Raw genomic sequence first — 20,246 nt, 5'->3', positions numbered from 1 at the left:
GTGGTCAGGGCTACTCCTGATTCAGTGTTTGAAAGTCCCTCTCAAGCACTGCTGCAGTGCCAGATATCAAACCTGGTACTCCCACTTGCAAAACATGGCTCCAGCCTTTTGAGCTATCTCTTCAGCCCTAATAGGCTATTTTAAAGGTCACTTCACAGACAAGAGTTGGAATCTCCCCCCACTTAGAAATCACTTTCCACAGTGCCAGTTGTAAACTGCTGAGCTAAGGAAGCTTAAACATTTTTAAGGTTGTATTTTCTTTTTCTAGATGGATTAAACATTAATCCCTAAATCCTTATTCTACACTCATGGTGCAAGCTGCTTCATTCACTGTGGATTTCTTGTGTGCAATTTAATTTACCAAAGAATTATTTCTGAATATGTCACAGGGTGCATTGTATAGGGAATTTCAAATCCAGCTCTGGTCTGTCAACACCAGTAAGGACCATAACTCATTTACATCCAGACTTGGGGTCTTCTCTGGGGTACACATCCTCATCTGTGCACTGTTCTGTTTTCTGTCTCATGCAAAGATCCAGAAGAACCAGGTTTATCCAGGCAAGTTGCACTTAGTAAACTACTCAGCACCTGCTCAGTTTAGTTCACGAGTTCCTGTGATTGAGGTCCCAGGGGTCTGGATGTGACTCAGCCTTAGAACACATGTCTGACATGTGTTAAGGTCCTAGGTTCAATCCCTGGAGTGCGAACAAAACAAAACAAATGAGATGTTTCATTGAGGTTGACTTATGAGGCATGGTTGCATTCAGAACACTTCTCTCACCTCTGTCCATGCATTAATTAATTCTCTTGTTTGACCATGTACATAGTCACTTTAATTCTTTTTTTTTTTTCACTACTGAGATTCCAGCAGGTACAAGCCAACAGGAGGTTAAGTCTGTTTTGCTGTTATAATGTCTGTTATAATGTTAGGAATAAGCTCTTCTGATCAAAAGCAAAAAGGGCATGAAAGTTACTCTTCCAAGAACCCAAGCCTGATCTTAAATCAGGGAACCAGCCAGAACCATCCTGCCTACCCTCCTTGATTTTGAGCTCAAGGGATTTGGTTTCTTAATCTGTTCATATGAATTTGCTACTGTCACTGTCACTATCTTCCCATTGTTCATCGATTTGCTCGAGTGGACACCAGTAACATCTCCATTGTGAGACTTTTTGTTACTGTTTTTGGCATATCGAATATGCCATTGGGTAGCTTTCCAGGCTTGGCCATGTGGGTGAGATACTCTCGGTAGCTTGCCAGGCTCTCCGAAAGGGGCAGAGGAATCGAACCCGGGTCGGCTGTGTGCACCTAATAGAAATTGGGACACAGAAAATATTTGAGAAAAATAATATATATATAAAATCTTACCTAACCTTTTCATTTGGAGCAATGCTTCACATTGCTGAATTGAAGTATGACAGGCTTTATAAGTAGAGACTAATTTTGCAATAATGTCTCCAGTGTCTAGTAGGGTGCCAGGGACAAACAAGCATCCAATTAATGTCTGTAGACAAGATAGACAAGTTGAAGCATGCATGGATGAATGAATGGGGGTATTTTATCCCTAGGATTTTGTGTATGTAAACGTATATGGCCAGCCCAAAGATGATCTTCAAAATTAACTTGCATAGGAATCTCTTGTGTGTGCTCAGCCACCTTTGAAGACTATGGCCTGAATCCAGAAGATCTGGGAGGGGTTTATTCTCAAGGCTATCGCCTCTAGTTCAAATGCATCATACCCCAATCTCATTGGCCCTGAGATAAAGGAACACCTCTACTAACAAAAGATCGTAATTAAGGAGACAAATTAACTGGAGTTAAAAACCCTGGATGCTAGTGTCACTTACAGGAAAGAAGACTTGCATGGTATGGGCGCCAGCTCCCTCAGATCTGCTCTATCTCACTGTACCCATTCCTCCCTTCAGCGATCTGTCAGAGGCCCCAGGAAGGTTGGCATCCCTAACAGTGCAAAGGGTGGCATGGAGCCCACGGCCAGCACTGGCAGAACGCCCACTTCCTTGGGTGATTCACTGAATTAATCACTCACCGTCTGCAGTTGCTCTTAGCATTTTTCTCTCCAACATTCTTTCTAGTTAGTAATGTGAGGCTTATTTTAAATATCCTTAGGATACCAAAAGAAACATTTACACAAATTAAGGGAATTAATATCACTCAACATTTATTAAATGTCTACTGTTTGCAAGGCATTATGCTAAGATAGGCAGTTTCTTTCACCAAGGGATCCCTATGGTGTGATCTTCAAAAGCTAATCTCTTCCAGTGCATTCAGTTATTTGTTTTATAAAATTCATTTTTCCCACTTGCACACAATTTTTCTAGAAATCAAAGATTTTCTTTTTTTTAAGGTTTTCTTGTTTTCAGTCTCTGAGACCAAACTCAGGGCCTCACAAATGCAAGGCAAAGCTCTATCCAATGGGATACATCTCTGCCTCATATATGATTTTATTCAGGGAGGAATATTATTTTAAAAAAAGCATGGGTGTAAAGACAACTAGAAATGTTCAGCAGAGGGATGGGTGGAAGTTCTAGGTAATGAGGAACTTGGGAGCAGGAATTCTGGAGCCAACTGCTTGGTTTGAGTCCTGTTCTGGCACTTTCCAATGTGTGGCATTGGCAAACCCCCTAATCTTTCAGCACTTAATCTTCCAGTCCACAAAATACAAACTCATTTAATTTTCTCTTCTGGGTTACGTAGTGATTAAAGCATGAAATGTAAACTTCTGATCTCATACCATGGTCAAGAGGTTTTAAGTTACTAGTCTTGAAACAGTTGCTGGCACAAGTAAATCCAAGTAGGTATGACCTCATTGCTTTATTTGGAGATTATTCTAATGCTCTCTATAAAAATCAACCTATTCTCCTTGGAATAATCTAATTCCAGAAGTTTGAATAAATTATTGTATCCCTTTGTCTAGCCTGGAATAGACTGGCAGATAGACTGGGATTCCCTGGCGAAAGGAAAAGTGGATGCTCCCTTACCCAGCCATTATGTGGCAACAGCCCACCCACAGTTACTTCTACCTGGGGCATGTAATAGCATGTAACAGAAAGTATAGTTCATAACCCTGCCTACTGGACTTTTCTTGTTTAAAATGAGGACTTAAATCTTATGATAAAATGTAACTTATATAGATGAGTTGCTCCTGTTCCCTTATGTCTTTTTCATTCCTCTGAGGCTGGCATGACTCTGGCCCCAGGCTGGGTTCTACCCGCTCCTTCCCTCTCCTCTTCATTCCAAGTCCTAGATAGACACTAGAGAGTCCTAGAGAGTCTGAGTCCTAGAGAGTCATTCCAAGCTCTGTGATCAAAATGGGAAGTATGTTCACATGAAAATTTAAAATTTACTAACTCACCTTCTGGTAAACACATTTATTGATCACTCAGGGGTGCAGAGTAGACCTTGGGCTACTGAGAGTGGTAAAGGTAGTAGAAAAAATAGACTCATGAACTTTGAGCTAGAACTGGACTGGGAAGATGCTAAGATGCATGAGACTTTCCCTACTGTCTTCCCAAATGTCATTAGTCAATGTTTCCAAATAGGGAAAATTTACTTTTTTAATCACTATTTTCTGAAGAATAATTTATGATGTTTAGTAGATAAAGGGGCTGGAGCAATAGCCTATCGGCTAGGGCATTTGCCTTGCATGTGGCCGACCTGGGTTCGATTCCTTCCCTCCTTTCAGAGAGCCTGGCAAGCTATCAAGAGTATCTTGCCCGCACAGCAGAGCCTGGCAAGCTGTCCATGGCATATTTGATATGCCGAAAACAGTAACAACAAATCTCACAGTGGAGACGTTACTGGTGCCTGCTCAAGCAAATTGATGAACAACAGGATGACAGTAATACAGTGATACAGTAGACAAAGATATTTAGTGGTTGTGGCTCCTAAATCATATAAAGAATAAAACTTTGGGGGCTAGAGAGAGCTCATGGATTCAGTGCCTGCTTTGCCTGAAAAGGATCAGTATTAATTCCTTGGTACCCCTGTAGAAAAGGAGAAGACCCAAGGCTTCCAACAGATGCCCATGGGACCCAGGAGAACTGTGTGCATGTGTATGAAGAGGCATTAATTTTTTTCCTTCCAAAGGCCCCATATTTACTAAGTATTTTTGACCTAACCCCTAGGAAGTACAAGTGAAGAGTAGGGGTTAACATATCTGGCTTAATCAAGCAGATCCAGTCATCTGTCTGTGTGTATGTGTGTGTATGTGTTATCCACATGTAAGAATGGTTATTACATTTGGTAAACAGAAAAAATGAAAAGAATAATCATACTTTGTGACATGTGAAAATTATATAACCTTCAAATATGAAGAAGGTTTTTATGAGACACAGCTACACTCCTGCATTTACCTGTTGTTCATCCCTGCTGCTTCTGTTTTCACTAACTTCCTTTACTGAAAAAAGTTTTCACACCCTGAAACTAGGAAATAATTTCAAAAAAACATTGATTCAAAAATCATTTCATTTTATTTCTTATGTTTTATTAATTCTTCCATTTCCCTTGCAAATATTTATTCCCTATCCCTGAAAAGATTTACTTGCCTGTCATTTTCTCATTTAACTGCTCTGTGTTGGGCACAATGCAAGAGGATTAGACAGATGAGGTATCCTTGCTCCAGTGCATGTGAAGAAACGTTCACATGTTCAGACTCTCCAACCCAGCAATTTGTGAGGAAGATAGGACTTTCCAATAAAAGCATCATGGTCATTGTGGAGTATTTAGTAAAATATGAATAAATTAGAGCACGGCAGTTGTTTCCCCCAGACTAAAGGAAAGGTTGATCCAAGTGGGGCAGCTGGGAAACTCCATTCATTATTCATGGAATAGCAGCCCCATGGAGTCCAGACAGTAATTAAGTTCTGAATAAGCCAGAAAAGGACTGAAATGGCAACTTTATTTATTTATTTATTTTTAATTTTTATTAGCAAATCACCATGAGGTACAGTTACAAACTTATGAACTTTCATGTTTGCATTTCAGTCATACAGTGATCAATTACATCTCTCCACCAGTGCCCATTCTCCTCCAGCAATGTTCCCAGTATCCCTCCCACCACCCCCACCACCTCACCCTGCCTCTGCGGCAGGGCATTCCCTTTTGTTCTCTCCCCTGTTGGGTGTTGTAGTTTGCAATGAATGGCCATCATGTTTGGTCTATAGTCTACTTTTGGCATGCATCTTTCAACCTGAGTGCGTCCTCCCAAGATCCTCTACTAGGTGTTCCCTTCTCTATCTTAGCTGCCTTTTCCCCCAGCATGTGAGGCCAGTTTCCAAGCTGTGGGGCAGACCTCCTGGTTCTTATCTCTACTACTCTTGGGTGTTAGTCTCCCATTCTGCTACTTTATATTCCACAGATGAGTGTGATCTTTCTATATCTGTCTCTCTTTTTCTGACTCATTTCACTCAACATGATACTTTCCATGTTGATCCACTTATATGCAAATTTCATGACTTCATCTTTTCTAACAGCTGCATAATATTCCATTGTGTCTGTACCAAAGTTTCTTTAACCAGTCATCTGTTTTTGGGCACTCTGTTTTTTTCCAGATTTTGACTATTGTAAACAGTGCTGCAATGAACATACAAATGCAGATGTCATTTCTACTATACTTTTTTGCCTCTCTGGGATATATTCCCAGGAGTGGTACTGCTGGTCATGTGGGAGCTCAAAGAAATGGCAACTTTATTTTTTCGAGTTTTCTGTGATCTGGTGCTTGACTGCTCGGTGAAACGGATTTGTCTTCTTTCAGCACCTGCTACCTGCAACAGTGACAGTCTGGAGGTCCATGTCTCCCTCAGATGTGTGTCTCTAGTAGTGCTCAGGAGCTACTCCCAGCTCTGTTCCATGCTTGGCAGACTTTGGTGACCATATGATGCCAGGGATTGAAACGACCTTGGGAGCAAACAAGCACCTTAACCTCTGTGCTGTTTCTCTGGTAGCTGGGTTAGGGTGATTTATCCAGCACCTATTGGTCCCTGTGAGGGAAAAAGGTAGAAACAGGAAGTGATCTGTGCATTCTTAAAGAGCAGAGTTGTTTAGGTCTCAGAGACCAAAATGAGATTCCTCCTGCCCATCCCCACCCTTTCTTCAGTGCTGTGTTTCACTAAATTTTAGTGGTGCCTGTTTTGTATTATGTGTTCAACCTGGGAATATTCTAGGACAAGACAACAGTGCTTCTGCCTCAGAGAACTTGCAGACAATGAAAGTAAAGGTAGGAGAGGAGGAGCAGAGCAGGAGATAGGTACCACCTATGAAGGAACAGAACCCAAAAGTGTGTCGATGATGAGATATAACTCCTGAGCCAGACAGAAAGAAACAGTGAGATGCCTTTGGAATCTACTGATCTAAGGAAGCGAAGCTTTGATCAGATTCTAGAGCTGACTGACTTATAAGTAGTACTGTAGCACTGTATTCCTGTTGTTCATCTATTTGCTTGAGCAGGCACCAGTAACGTCTCCACTGTGAGACTTGTTGTTACTGTTTTTGGCATATTGAATACACCACGGTTAGGTTGCCAGGCTCTGCTGTGTGGGCAGGATATTCTTGGTAGTTTGCCTGGCTCTCCAAGAGGGACAGAGGAATCAAACCCGGGTCAGCTGTGTGCAAGGCAAACACCCTACCCGCTGTGCTACCGCTCCAGACTTATAAGTAATCAGACAAAAATCTCATTATTATCAGGGGGAGCAAATGATGAAACTAAAACAACCTCTTCAGGGAAAAATGTATTAATTTATGGGATATAAATAAACCATGAATCCCATAAATTGATTTAAATGTGATATAAACCATATATCAGAAAATAGATGCTCCAAAATGTTGAAGAAGTAAATTAGGGAAGGTTGTGAAGCTAGAGATGTCTCTGTTTGCATAAATTTATGTGGAACTACCAAAAGGATTTTTGCTTTGCTTTGTTTTGGGGACACACTACATCTGGTGGTGCTCAGGGATCTCTTCTGGCAGTGCTTGAGTGACCATATGCAAAGCTATTTTAATTATACGCATGTAACTTCACTCCTGTATTATCTCTCCAGTCCTCCTTTATTGTTATTTATAAAGTAGTTGATAATTTGACTCTTTGTAAAAGGGTTTTTAGAATACAGTTATTTGATTTTCAGAGTTTTTAAATATGTTATCAAGCTTTTTCTTCTTTGAAAGTAAAGCTGTGGAAAGGGAAAATTTATATGTTTCATCTTAAGGGATAATTTTCTAGAGAGGCACATCGAACTATCAGCAAATACTTGAATCTCAGCTTGTACTCCTGGCCTGGCTATAATACTGTTCCTTGGAGACAGTCTTGTTATCCTTTACTCCCAGGCAACATTAAAAGCCAGACTACTGTCTGATATTTTGTCTGTATTTTTATTCTAAAATTAAATTGCACTTTAAGAATTAAGACAATGTAAACAGTATATTAAATGTTTTTGTGAACCTTTTAAAATTGAGTATATTATTAATGATTGACTTTGTGGAGTAAAATGTCTGTTTGTATAAGGATTCAGAAATAGTAATTCTCTCATTCCTTCCTGCCTTCTTTCCAGGGATCACTACTTATGTGAAGTGACATGGGCAACGGATGAAAGGATTTCTTTACAGTGGCTCCGGAGGATTCAAAACTATTCAGTCATGGATATTTGTGACTATGAGGGGACTTCCTCCGGGAGATGGAATTGCTTAGTGGTAAGATTGAACAGAACGTTCTGCTCTAAAGCTGTATGTGATGGGAAGGCTGTGTATCCACAGGAATAGCCAATGCTTGGGAATCAGAAAAAGAACTTTGGGTTTCTGTTATTTCTGACTCTGTGTCTGTCCCTGAGCCAGTGGGTAAGTCTTAGTTAACGTTTAGGTTATGTGATGTCTGTTGGTGTTTAGATTTCACCTCCCACTCTTTAGTCATTCTGTTCTGGTTTTGGATACTGTTCCTCAGGAAGGGAGTGGTGGTGACTGGATAGCCAGAAGATATACTTGATGCCATCATCCAAACAGTCAGAGGAGGTGGTGTGGAGGGATTGGGGATTGCACGGTCAGCCGAGCGTGTTTTAAGCAGATACACAAGTACAGGCTGAGTGAATACAAAACAAAACAAATATTGAGTCCACAGTTTTATTTCTATCCTGTGATTATATTTTAGGAGTCAACAGTTTTATGACTTAGATAATTACCAGGCTAAGATAATGGCAATATTGAGACATATACAAGTGTTAATTCCACTCTTGAGACTTGGGGCATTTTAATTTAGGGATCCATGGGTACATGAAAGCTGATGCATCAGAATTTAATTCCTTTGTAAGACAGCAGCCTCAGGATAGTAATGTCCAGGAGAAGCATTCTGTCATGTATCAAGGACACCTTTACATTCTGCGTTTCTGTTGATGTGCCCTATGACCATGCTATTTCCCTTTCTGCTCCCATTTTGGTTGAACACCAGGAAGATTGTCACTTAAGAAAGGTTGGGTAGGGCTGGAGCGATAGTACAGTGGGTAGGGCATTTGACTTACATGCAGCCGACCCAGGTTCAGTTCCCAGCATCCATATGCTTCTCCAAGCACCGCCAGGAGTAATTCCTGAGTACAAAGCAAGGAGTAACCCCTGTGCATCACCAGGTGTGACCCAAAAAAAGAAAAAAAAAACAGAAAGCTTGGGCATCTCCTATTTTGAGTCATGCATGCATTTATTTTCAAAACACTGAATACCTTTTCTATTCCTAGCTCTATACTAAGCTCTAAATAGTAAGAAATAAAGGAATCAGAGAATAGAACAGCTTAGGGTACTTGCTTTCCATACTGCTGACCTCAGTTCCATCCCCAGCACCACATATGGACCCCAAACCCCACCAGACATGATCCCTGCATGTAGAACCAGAGGTAAGAGCCTGAGCACCACTGAGTGTGGCTCAAAAACCAAACTAGCAAAAAAAACACAAAGAAAAGAAAAGAAAGAATTAACATGCTTGTCCCCTAAATATTTATGTTCCAGTAGGGATGCATTGTGAAAATTAATATGAAAAGACACTATTTCTTGAACATTGACAATAGCCAGACATTAGAGCTTGATGGTCAGTAAGATTAAAACTTACTTGGGTGATGTGATTATCAGAATCCAACTGCAAAATTTTTGTTTCTTGCCGGTTAGATCATTCTAGTACCAGGGCAGTTTATTATATCCTAACAGAGTATAAACAAGGTGAAGATGGCATGTAGGGCAAAAGATGACGATCAGCCTGATTCTGGGAAAGCATAGCAGCATGGGAGGCCCCAGGGGAGGGAACTGGAGAAATCTGAAGTAAGCTCCCAAAGTAAGCTGCCAAAAGTAAGCTAGGCAGATACAAGCAGAAAGAACCAATGCACATAGGCTGTGCCACGGTGTGAATAGCTTGAGACATACTGTGCCAAGGCAGGGAGCTATTGGTTAGTGGATATGTGAGGGCACAATGTTGAGAACTGGGTTTGGAAATAGAGACTCAAGACTTAAGGGTCATTCTAAAGAGTGACTGAGTCTTATGTAGTAAAGCTTGTGAGTTACTTCAAAGATTTCAAAAGAAGTTCATATTGAGATTGAACTAATTACTGACAAATAAGTTTGAAAATAAGTTCATTTGTGGCCAATTGAGCAGGGTGGAGAGCAGACTAGACGTATGTCTCGGGGTCTCCAACTAGGAGAGAGAGCTACTAGAATGTGAGAAACCTTACAGGACTTGAACTAAGAGTAATGGCAGAGAAAGACAGAAGTCAGTGGAGTTGCTCAGGTTGAAGGAAGATGACCTAGAAGTCTGGGAGCTTAGAACAATTCCCAGATCTTTGGTAAGATGAATCAGGAGAATGATGACAGAAGAATAAAATGGTGAGAATTGGGGAAAGAGAATAATATTATGTCCTTCTTTGAATATACTGAAATGAATATTCAGTTGATAATCACGCTTCCAGAACAACATATGGATATGCACTCAGGCAAAACAGGTAAAGCATGTAGTGTACTCACCTAAAACATATTGAATTAAAATACACGAATGAAAATAGGTTCGAAATATTTTATTAAAGTTATAATTTTGATTCTGTAACCACAAATTGCAGGTGAAAATAGAATTGGTCATCAAACTTTTTTTGAAAATTGTCTTTGTATTTTTCCCTCTCTAGCCAAGGCAACGCATTGAAATGAGTGCTACCGGCTGGGTTGGAAGAGTAAGTGTTGAAGAGTTACTGGTATTAAGATTTTCTATTAAGGGCATCAGATACTCAAGCTATTTACCAGTGTGTGTACCAAAGGAGAGACTTGTGGTATTTGTCGTTAAAGAGAGGTATCAGATTAACCATTTCTCAAAAGATTTGGATGTTCCTTGTCTAGATAGGTGTTTTGTTTTGTTTTGTTTTTAGATAATGCATAAAAGGTATCTCATTTTAGAAAAATAAAAGACAAACAGGAAAAAAGCCCAAGAGAATAGACAAAAACAAAATACATCCTCTAGGCAAGTTGTAGCCCTCAGTGATTAATATAGCCACCGTTGCCTACAGGTGGCAAGATGCCCAAAGTGCTTGCTGACCTTTTTATTCAAAGTTCTATGCTTTGGAGGCAGAAAACAGTCTGTAACCACAGGCTGCTCAAAAGCATAAGCAGTGTGACTACAACCAACAGAAGTGCAGAATCCAGCAGGCCTACCACACCAGCTCTGAACCTCTCTTTAGAGGAAGTGATACTCTTGGGGATTCACACATGAGAAAGCCCCTGCTGCAAAGCTATCTCAGAGAAAGTGCAGTGACCCTTAGAGACAAAGGCGCTCACTCACTGGGCACAGCCTATGCACCCTGTTACTGCAGAACAGTGGAAGGAAATTAACAGATGAAAGAACTCCAGGCACTGTGGCACCTAGTGTGAGATGAAGAATGAATCTTGCTTAAGTTTTATGAATTCTCCTATTAAGCCCTCTTTCCATGAGAAACAAAGTGGCACCAAAAAAACAAAAAATAGTAGGAATTTCCCATGTCTGGAGACATTGAGAGGAGGCTCGGTCTGGAACGTGACCCCGTCCAGCTGGGCTTGGGGCTCTCCTCTGAGGGCGTTCACACGTCCTTTTTCTTCAGGCATGGATTGGGCAGAGGGGAGAGGTTTGCCAACATGAAAAGTGGTTTCCTCCATGGCAAGAGACATGCTACACTTCCTCACGACTCTTTGAAAAAAATATGTTTTTTCCTCTCTGTATTTAACCAGACAGATGCCACTTTTCACACATTTCTACTAGGCACAACTCCATCCAGGGGAAACAGGGAAATGTATTAAAAAGATAAGGCTGTGAACACAGGTCTAGAGAGGAGAATGTGTTTCAAAGCTCTGTAATGAGAACACCAAGTGTACTGCACGCCGCAGCTTGCTCCATAAATGAATTCTCTTTGCATCACTAAATAGAAAAGTGTAGCATTTTCTTTCTTCCCCAAACGGGAGCTGATGAGAGAGGAAACATCGAGGTTGAAGCAAACCAGCAATTTTAAAACACTGTTTCCTACCTGCTCTCGATGTAGTAAGAAAATCGTAATTGTAAAGTGACATATTCCTTTCAGGCAGAGATAGATACTCGTCTGCTTAAATTACGTTCTGAGAACTATCTTTTATCAAACTGTAAAAAATGGAAATTTTGTTCTATATTTTCATACAACTATGTTTTTTTATAAATTGTTGAGCCTATCTAACAAAATATAAAGGCATAAAAATGATAACCATATGAATGTTTCTCTATGAAATATACCACAGTTTTTAAAGTCTCTTGTCCAGAAATGGTTAAATATTTTGTAAGTCTGACTTTCAAGAAAAAATATGTAAAGTAATGGAGAGAAATGACAAATGACCAATGTGAAATAGTAAAAAATAATATGTTTCAAGCAGACACATTGGTGACACTAAGGAAACTTACTTCTTATAACTTAGCTGAGTTGCTAATACTAAATTTTGCACATTTGTAACTACAAGTCTTTCTTGTGAGGAAGATGCCCAAGAATATTACTAACCACCTCTATATAGTGAATGCCCTATGGAAGTTTCTTTTTGTGTATTTTCTCATTTACCACACACACACACAAAACACACACACACACAAATTCCCTATGAGTTAGATCTTTTTGTCTACATTTTCAGAATGAGAATTTTCTTTCAGAAACACTAGGGCTTTTTCGCAAGTAAGTGAAACATGGTTTTTAAGCATAGATAATATATTGAGAGGACTGTCTCAAACTAAGGTTGATTCTGACATTAGACTACTATGCTATACTATATTTATTTTTAATTTCTAGTTTAGACCCGCAGAACCACATTTTACCTCTGATGGAAATAGTTTCTATAAGATCATCAGCAATGAAGATGGCTACAAACATATTTGTTATTTCCAAGTAGATAAGGCAGTGAGTATTCTGACATTATTTATTATTTCAAATTTCAAGGGGGTCTTATTTTCTTTCTTTATTACTTTACTTTTATTTTCTTTTAAAACCTTATGCAATTTAATTGGTAAATTTGATAAATGTGTACAGATGAACCAGTTCAAATTCTCTGGAGGTATATTTTGTAAGGTGAGATTTAGAGTACAAGAACAACTGAATACTTGCACTAAATGATTTAATCTTCCATTTAACTGATCAGAAAAAGGAATCTAATAAGCCTCCTTTTTTAAAATCCCATTAGAACTGCACATTTGTTACAAGAGGACCCTGGGAAGTCATAGAGATAGAAGCTCTTTCAAATAATTATCTGTGAGTATTTTAAAAGTCAATAATCAATCAAACATAATTCTTATAATTACTCCCTCTTCGCCCAGAAATAGGGAAAAAAATCTCCTACAAATAAAGAGTAGTCTATTTGGAATGTGTTCAGAACTTTTTTCTTTTTTAACATACGGAAGCCTTAATGATTTTCACATATGCTGAGCAGATTTGATACCACGCCACCAAGCAGCTCTACCTCTTGCTCTTACCTGCTTTCCATGAGAAAAGCCACAGCCTCTTTTCATGCACATCTTAGAACACTGGGCTAGTACTCAGGGGCATTTTATTAAATTTCAGTTTGCACAGAATTTTTGGAAGGCTTGGAAAGGCTATTTTGTCTGTCTATGCTTCCTTCAGCCTTACTCTTTGGAAAACATAGAGCTTTGCAGAATAGGTCAACTACCCCACACGTGAGCTGGTGGGAAGGAAAGTCTGATTTTTTTTCATTAGCCTCTTTGGTAGTTTTATAATTCATTCTGGTCACACCAAAGAGAAATGTTGTCACTGCCAAAACCAATTTCTGAAGATCTTTTTAAAACTGACTTTCATAAAGATGGGGGTCCTCTGCCCTGTATCATCAAACAGAAACTATGAAAAACTCAGTGGTTCTCTGCTTCAGTCTAGTTGTCTTTTTGTATTTTTCATATGAAAGACTTATTTTACTTGTTACTTTAATTAAGATAGAAATTCCTGCATTCAGATACTTTAATCTTCAAAGAAAATAAAAGAAAGAAAAGGAAGAGAAGAAAAGGGGAAAATATGTCCTATTTATAAATGATGGAGAAGAATGAGTTCTGGTAGTGAGGGGCTAAGGAAGCAATGATAAAAGAAAGTAAAACACTAATGTACATGCATGTGTGTGTGTGTGCACTAATGTGTGGGTTAGAGCCAAATGAAATGCACTTACTTTACTTAAAAAATTGATAGATATTTTATTTGTTTTCTTCCCAGATACTATATTAGCAATGAAAATGAAGGAAAGCCAGGTGGAAGAAATCTTTATAAGTAAGAACTCCATTTCATTATTGTTTTTAACAGATGAACAATTTCCAGGTTATTAAAAAAATCTTGTCTTAACTGATATTTTGAACTGTAGTTACACTGAGTGCTTTTATAAGTTAATAGAATGTCAAAGATGATAACATTATTAGAACTTTGTGAAGTTTCCAAACAATAAGATGTTCAAGGTTATGATGAATTAATTTTTACTGATTTATTTCACATTAAATTTTTTGAGGTTTGATTTGGTATTTTAATCTTTAAAACTAAAATATAACATTATTTAATTTTTTCCTATAATTTATTCCTTCACTGAGAACCTAATCTTAGTTCCTGTCATTGACTTTATAGAGTCCAACAGAATGACTTTACGAAAGTCACATGCCTTAGCTGTAAGCTGAATCCGACAAGGTGTCAGTACTATTCTGCATCATTTAGCAAAGACGCAAAGTACTATCAATTGCTCTGCTCTGGTAAGTCTGGATGCATGGCCAGGGAAAAGCAGATCTCTACCTAGATAACTCCTGCCATCCCCTCAGCTCGCACCTGTCTCATTTCCTTCCCCAGGGTGATGTTTCAACCCTCCTGTCTCCCTTTTTGTGTCTAGTTTCTGCCCTGCTCAATATCCCCCTTTTGTATGTAGTTCTTGAAATCATATGTTTCCCTTTCTTTACTTCTGTTTAAGTGGTAGTTAACCATACTTCCTTTACCTTCAAACCAAAAGACTCACTGACTTCCTTTAGACAAACACACACACATGCACTACATAGGTGTGTGCACACACATACACACACATGTGTGCACGCACTCACACACACACCATACACCAGAACTCATGTCACAAAGAAGTGTTTTTTCCTTACCCAATGTTGTGTTTGTATTACTATTATTTTCTACGCTTTCCCCTATAAATGAGAAAATGTATGTGGAAGGCCTCGTGTCACCAGGTGCTCACTGCTCCTTCTGTTACTAGTGTTATTGTTTTCTTTATTGTCAGTGAAGAAACCTAGGCAAGAAGAGGCACTGTGACTGCCACAGGTCACACAGCCACTAGGAGACCCAGCAGGCTTGCAGTAGAAGCATCTGATCCCCAGCCCTTTTGCACCAGTGTGCGAGATCACCTTTCCATCACCAAAAGGAGATGTCCAAAGCACTTCCCTGAATAACATTATCTTTTTCTCACTGTTCTTTACTGTAGCTGTTTTGATTCTCGTTCATTGGGCATGTATTTTATACTAGGCACTGTGCTGAAGGTTTTTATTTTTATCATCTTGTCTGATCCTTAAGAAAGCTTTATAATGTGGATATTGTCTATCACATTTTATATGTGAGGAGATTGAAGCCTAGATACATATTCCTAAATCAGACAACAGGTAAGATGGAATTCAAATTCATGTCTGCATAATGCCTTCACTGTGATCGTGAACCATTATAAATATTAGTATAATCATCCACATGCATCAGAATTAAAGAGCTCACAAATAACTTATCTATATTTTACCTTCCACTCTGCAACTACCACAGTTGGGATAAATAGTGAAGATATGTACTTGTGAGAAAAACACTTTCACATGCCAGGAAGGAATTGCTTCTTCAAGCCAGGCACTGTGCAGATGTGCTGCCTGGCTCCTGGACGCAGAGGATGGGTTAGCAGGAGGAAAATCCACACCTACACCCCTCGAAAACACACAACCACACACAAGTGAGACTGGTCATCTTTAGGTGGGCAGAATCTGAACGCTAGTATATAATTAGATGGGAATCAGCCTGTCCTTTATTCCCTTAGAGCAGAGAAGGCTGTCTGCTCTTAGGGAGCCCCTGAGGCCTATTTCACAGATTGGGCAGAGACAAGAATGTGCCCATGGCACCCCGCAGGAACAGAGGTTCATTTCTTGCTTCATTCTACTAGCTATTTCCAATTATAGGTCTTCCCTTAAATTGTACTTATTTTAGGAAAGTGAAAAAAAGCTGATGCTTATTAAATCCCTTATCTAGGGATGGTTATTTTACTGAAGTTAAATGCTATCAAATTATAGCAAAGGTAAATGGTAACAAATACTGTTTTTGAAACCTATGCTGTTCTATTTTTCCTCTTGTAACTCATCTAAAATATACTTTATCTGATTATGTTACCAGGTCCTGAACTGCCACTCTATACTCTGCATAGGAGTGTGGATGATAAAGGTATTTTCTCATATTCACCCTTCATTGACATTTTAGGAATTGTGTGTGAATAGGATGGAGATATACTTAGCATAGTGCTGTTTCCTTGGGCTTCAGAGTATTTTAACAGTTCTTGAGCACTAGCCTTACAGGCTGAAGTATGCAGTGTCATTAGTGAATTGCAATCAGTTCATTAGTGCCTTGCACAGTAGAAATTATTCATATTTAATAATGTATTACTTATCTCTTTTCCTCTCTTATATTAATTTAGAACTGAGAGTTCTGGAAGATAATTCAGCGTTGGATAAAGAACTGAAAGATATCCAGATGCCCTCAAAAAGACTGGACTCTATTAGTTTGAATGGAACAAGTAAGTTAAATTTTTCTTAAAAAAGAACTTTGTCTAGAAACACCAGTGAGAAGTCACAGCCATAAAACAGCAGGTAGAACATTTGCCTCTAATGTCGCTGCCCGAGGCTCCATTTGGTACCCACAGTCCTGCCAGGAGTGGTCCCTGAATGCAGGATTAGGGGTAAGCCCTGAGCACCTCTGAGTGTGGCCCAAAAACCAAACCAAAAATAACAATGATAACCAAATACTATCATTTGGTTTGAAAAAAAGAATTTTATATTATATACAAATATAATTTAAGGTTACTTTTTAACTGAATTTTCTGTCACAGAAACTACTACTTTTTCAATCTTTTGTCTGAAAATTTATTCTGACAAGAGGACAATTATTTGGAGAAAATGCATTATTGTTTCTTTCCTTTCATCTCATTAGTAATTCTGTTCTGTTTTAGGTCTGTCAGAATTAGGTCTGTCCCTTGAGTCAGACTAGGGTAGCAAAAGTTTTCCCATTCTATCTAGAGTGCTCACTGGCTTGTTTAGTGCCAAAGGCACTAAAGGTCCTTAGATGTGATGATTTTCTATTTGTTAAAGAGTTGGGAGACCCTAAAAGTTTCAGGTTCTAGGAATCACAGATTGCATGGACAACCTGGTCAGGAATATAATGGAACTGCCAAATGGGGGGAGAAGCTAAGAAAGGAAGGAGCATGTGTTAGGATTAGGGTTAGAGATAGGATTAAGATTAGAGTTAGGTTTTGGATTAGGATTATGGGGGGGAAGAAAAGGAAGAAGCAAGAAAATATGTGAGATTTGAGATTAGAAACCATCCCCCTCAAAAAAAATTCTGCACCTTTAAAAAGTTGTAACTAAATCACTTATAATCAGGTAGTGCTAATTCAAAGTAAGGTCAGATAGTGGGTTTGGGGTATTCATTAGAAACTAATCAAGTGGAGACCAGAATTACAGCAGGTAGAGCTCCTGCCTTGCATTTGGCGTCAGCAAGGGGTTTAATCCCCAGCACCCAATATGGTCCACTGAGGCCGCCAGGAGTGATCCCTGAGTGCATATCTCAGAGTAAACCCTGAGAACAGCCGGGTGTGGCCCCCAAACAAAGAATGTGATTGGACATTCTGTTGAAATATAGTAAGAATTTCTAGTTTATTCTTGTACATACATTTCATAAGACAATAAAATATAATCATTAAACTACAAATTGAAATTATCTATATAAAAATTCTGTTGCTAAAACTTCTTTTTTTTCCCAAGTTAAAATAATTGTAACAAACAGAAAATAGCTATAAATGTAAGAAAGAAGCAGCTATACAGTGAAGGGTTATTTTACCCCATGGATTAAATCTATTGAAATGAAAATAGAAATATTGTAGATGCAACAACTCTTTATAAATAATTTAACTCATTCTGAATTTGGGATTAAAGGAAACTAATTTATTGTTTAGGGGAACATTTTGTTAAATAGACATTAACTGAAGCCTAGAGAATTAAACAGATCTGTGGAGATCAAATATGACATATACCACAGTTTGCTCTATGTAAACCTGATTTTTTTTTTTCTGTGAAACACAGAACTGAAAATGGGAACTCAGCTTTGAGGTCTGTGATGGCAGTAAGAATTATAAAAAATGTTATTAAATCAGAATTTTAAAATAGAGTTGGGGCCAACTAACAATCTTGAACATCTTCAAGAAATTTTAAAAAGAGGAAAACATTTTGGAGGAAAACTTAGAACATAAGCCATAAACAAACCAAATAAGTAGATCAGATGCCAAAGAACAGAATCATAAAAACAAAACATTAGCAATTCTAAGATGTACTTTTATTTTACAAGGCACTAATGTATTTAGTAGATACATGAGAAAAAAAGTTAATTGCTTTTACCTTAAATAGCTTTTCGACCTGCAAGATGTTTTAATATCTTACAAACATGCTGAAACGAAGTCGTTCCTTTTCTTATTTTTCTAATAAAAAATGTTAAACTCTAGATATGAATTACAACTCAGAGATAAGGGATTAAAATAATAATAATAATTGTTCTTACTATGCTAATCTGTTTCTTAGAATTTTGGTACCAGATGATTTTGCCTCCTCATTTTGATGAATCCAAGAAATATCCTCTACTAATAGATGTGTAAGTATTTAAGAGGAAAGAGTAATTTATATATTAGCTATGACATTTTTTGAAGTTTTTTTCACATTGCATTTTGCTTAATAATAGAGATTCTTCCTGAATTCTGGTTAAGTCATTTTCCAATTTTCTCTTTCTGTTTTCAATCACTTATCCAAAACCTTATGTTCTGCCATATTTCTAAAAAAGAAGGTAACTCTTCTTTTCTTATAACAATGGTAAATTGGTTTGATTTTATTTCCCTAACCTCCAAGGACAGGACTTCCAAAGAAATTCTCAAATCTCTATTTTCATCTTTATGGAAAAATTAATAACTAAGAAATAGGTATTAACAAGCTTACAATTTTCCTTATTTCCAAACTTCAAACTCTTCTGTTGATTTCTTGGGAGTGAGGGTGGGGGCCTCTTTAGTATGTTTTAGCTTTCTTTTTCTTTTGATTCCCGAAATACTATTGTCTACTTCTTATTTCTATTTTACATTTTGTTGAAAATTAGATTTTTTATATATTATTTATCATAATTCAAACTTCTTCAAGTCCTAGGGGAAGTTCATAAATCATGTCATTCTTAAGTCATATCACATAAGTAATGTGAACTCTTCATCATCATCATCATCATCATCCCGTTGATCATCGATTTTCTCGAGCCGTCTCAGTAATGTCTCCATTCGTCCTAGCCCTGAGATTTTAGAAGCCTCTCTTTCCTCATCCTTCCCAATGATGTCACATTGGAGACTCTTTCAGGGTCAGGGGAATGAGACCCATCAATGTTACTGTTTGTGGCATATGAATATGCCATGGGGAATTTGCCAGGCTCTCCCATGTGGGCAGGAAACTCTCAGTAGCTTGCCAGGTTCTCCAAGAGGGAGAACTAAGATATAAGATGTCTTCAGAAAGCTTGGTTTTATAGTCTCTGGATGTTGGCCATTGATGGGATTACATGGGCTGGGGCCAGTTTCTGGGTGTGACCACCTAGCTACTGGAAATGGGGGGTCTGGACAGAAGAGGCCCAGTCCCCATCCAAGCAGGCTTGGAGATCTCAGCCCCAGGTCTCACACACTTAGGTTCCTCTGCCAGTTCCTTCATGTGTGAGGCTCGTCCAAGCGTGTGGAGAGTGGCCTTGAGCATGACTATGGCTGGGTTCTGGCGGTCATCGGCTCCCAGGGCTCTGCTAGGGGTGGGGAGGGAAACTCAACCGACCCTTTCCAAGGGGCCCCAGTGAAGACAGCCAGGCATGAGGGCAAGAGACTCTACATGTGAACTCATATGAAACCTATTATAGCAACTTTGTAAAATATTTTTAAAATTATTAGAAATGTATTTTTCTTTAATCCTGACATTGCCTGACCTCATATCTAGACCACAGTACTGATTTTCCTGTTTTAGCTTGTCCCGTTTATTTTATTAAGAATAAAACAAATTAGCAAACATGTTGAGTGACTACACCGTGCCAGGCAACTTGTCATATATCATTGGCAACAAGCCAATATGGAGAGTTTTATTGGGCCCGTGGTACAGAAAAGAAAACTGATACTCAGGGGACATCACTTTTTAATTGTACTAGTCCAAAAATAAAATGGAAAAGATATATATTTATATTACATTATAAGGGATGGAGCCATAGTACAGCGGGTAGGGCTTGCACGCGGCCGACCCAGTTTCGATTCCTCCGTCCCTCTCAGACAGCCTGGCAAGCTACAGAGAGTATCCCGCCCGCACAGCAGAGCCTGGCAAGCTACCCATGGTGTATTCAATATGTCAAAAACAGTAACAACAAGTCTTACAGTGGAGATGTTACTGGTGTCTGCTCAAGCAAATGGATGAACAATGGGA

The 20,246-nt window shown here is 38.7% G+C and overlaps 1 protein-coding gene across 3 annotated transcripts in view; it reads left to right on the top strand.

Moving 5' to 3' along the window:
* Positions 1-20,246, top strand: part of DPP4 (dipeptidyl peptidase 4) — an 89,090-nt gene that overhangs the window by 43,885 nt on the left and 24,959 nt on the right. For all 3 annotated transcript variants that reach the window (XM_055123296.1, XM_055123297.1, XM_055123298.1), the window contains 9 exons: positions 7,561-7,699; positions 10,153-10,197; positions 12,295-12,402; positions 12,683-12,750; positions 13,714-13,767; positions 14,113-14,234; positions 15,898-15,945; positions 16,196-16,294; positions 18,348-18,417. In XM_055123296.1, the coding sequence (XP_054979271.1) occupies positions 7,561-7,699; positions 10,153-10,197; positions 12,295-12,402; positions 12,683-12,750; positions 13,714-13,767; positions 14,113-14,234; positions 15,898-15,945; positions 16,196-16,294; positions 18,348-18,417 (753 nt within the window). The remainder of the gene's footprint in view (positions 1-7,560; positions 7,700-10,152; positions 10,198-12,294; positions 12,403-12,682; positions 12,751-13,713; positions 13,768-14,112; positions 14,235-15,897; positions 15,946-16,195; positions 16,295-18,347; positions 18,418-20,246) is intronic.

This window comes from Sorex araneus, chromosome X, assembly GCF_027595985.1.
Source record: "Sorex araneus isolate mSorAra2 chromosome X, mSorAra2.pri, whole genome shotgun sequence".
Taxonomy (NCBI): Eukaryota; Metazoa; Chordata; class Mammalia; order Eulipotyphla; family Soricidae; genus Sorex; species Sorex araneus.
The sequence above is the reverse complement of the archived record's forward strand: the minus strand, read 5'-3'. Positions and strand labels throughout refer to the sequence as shown.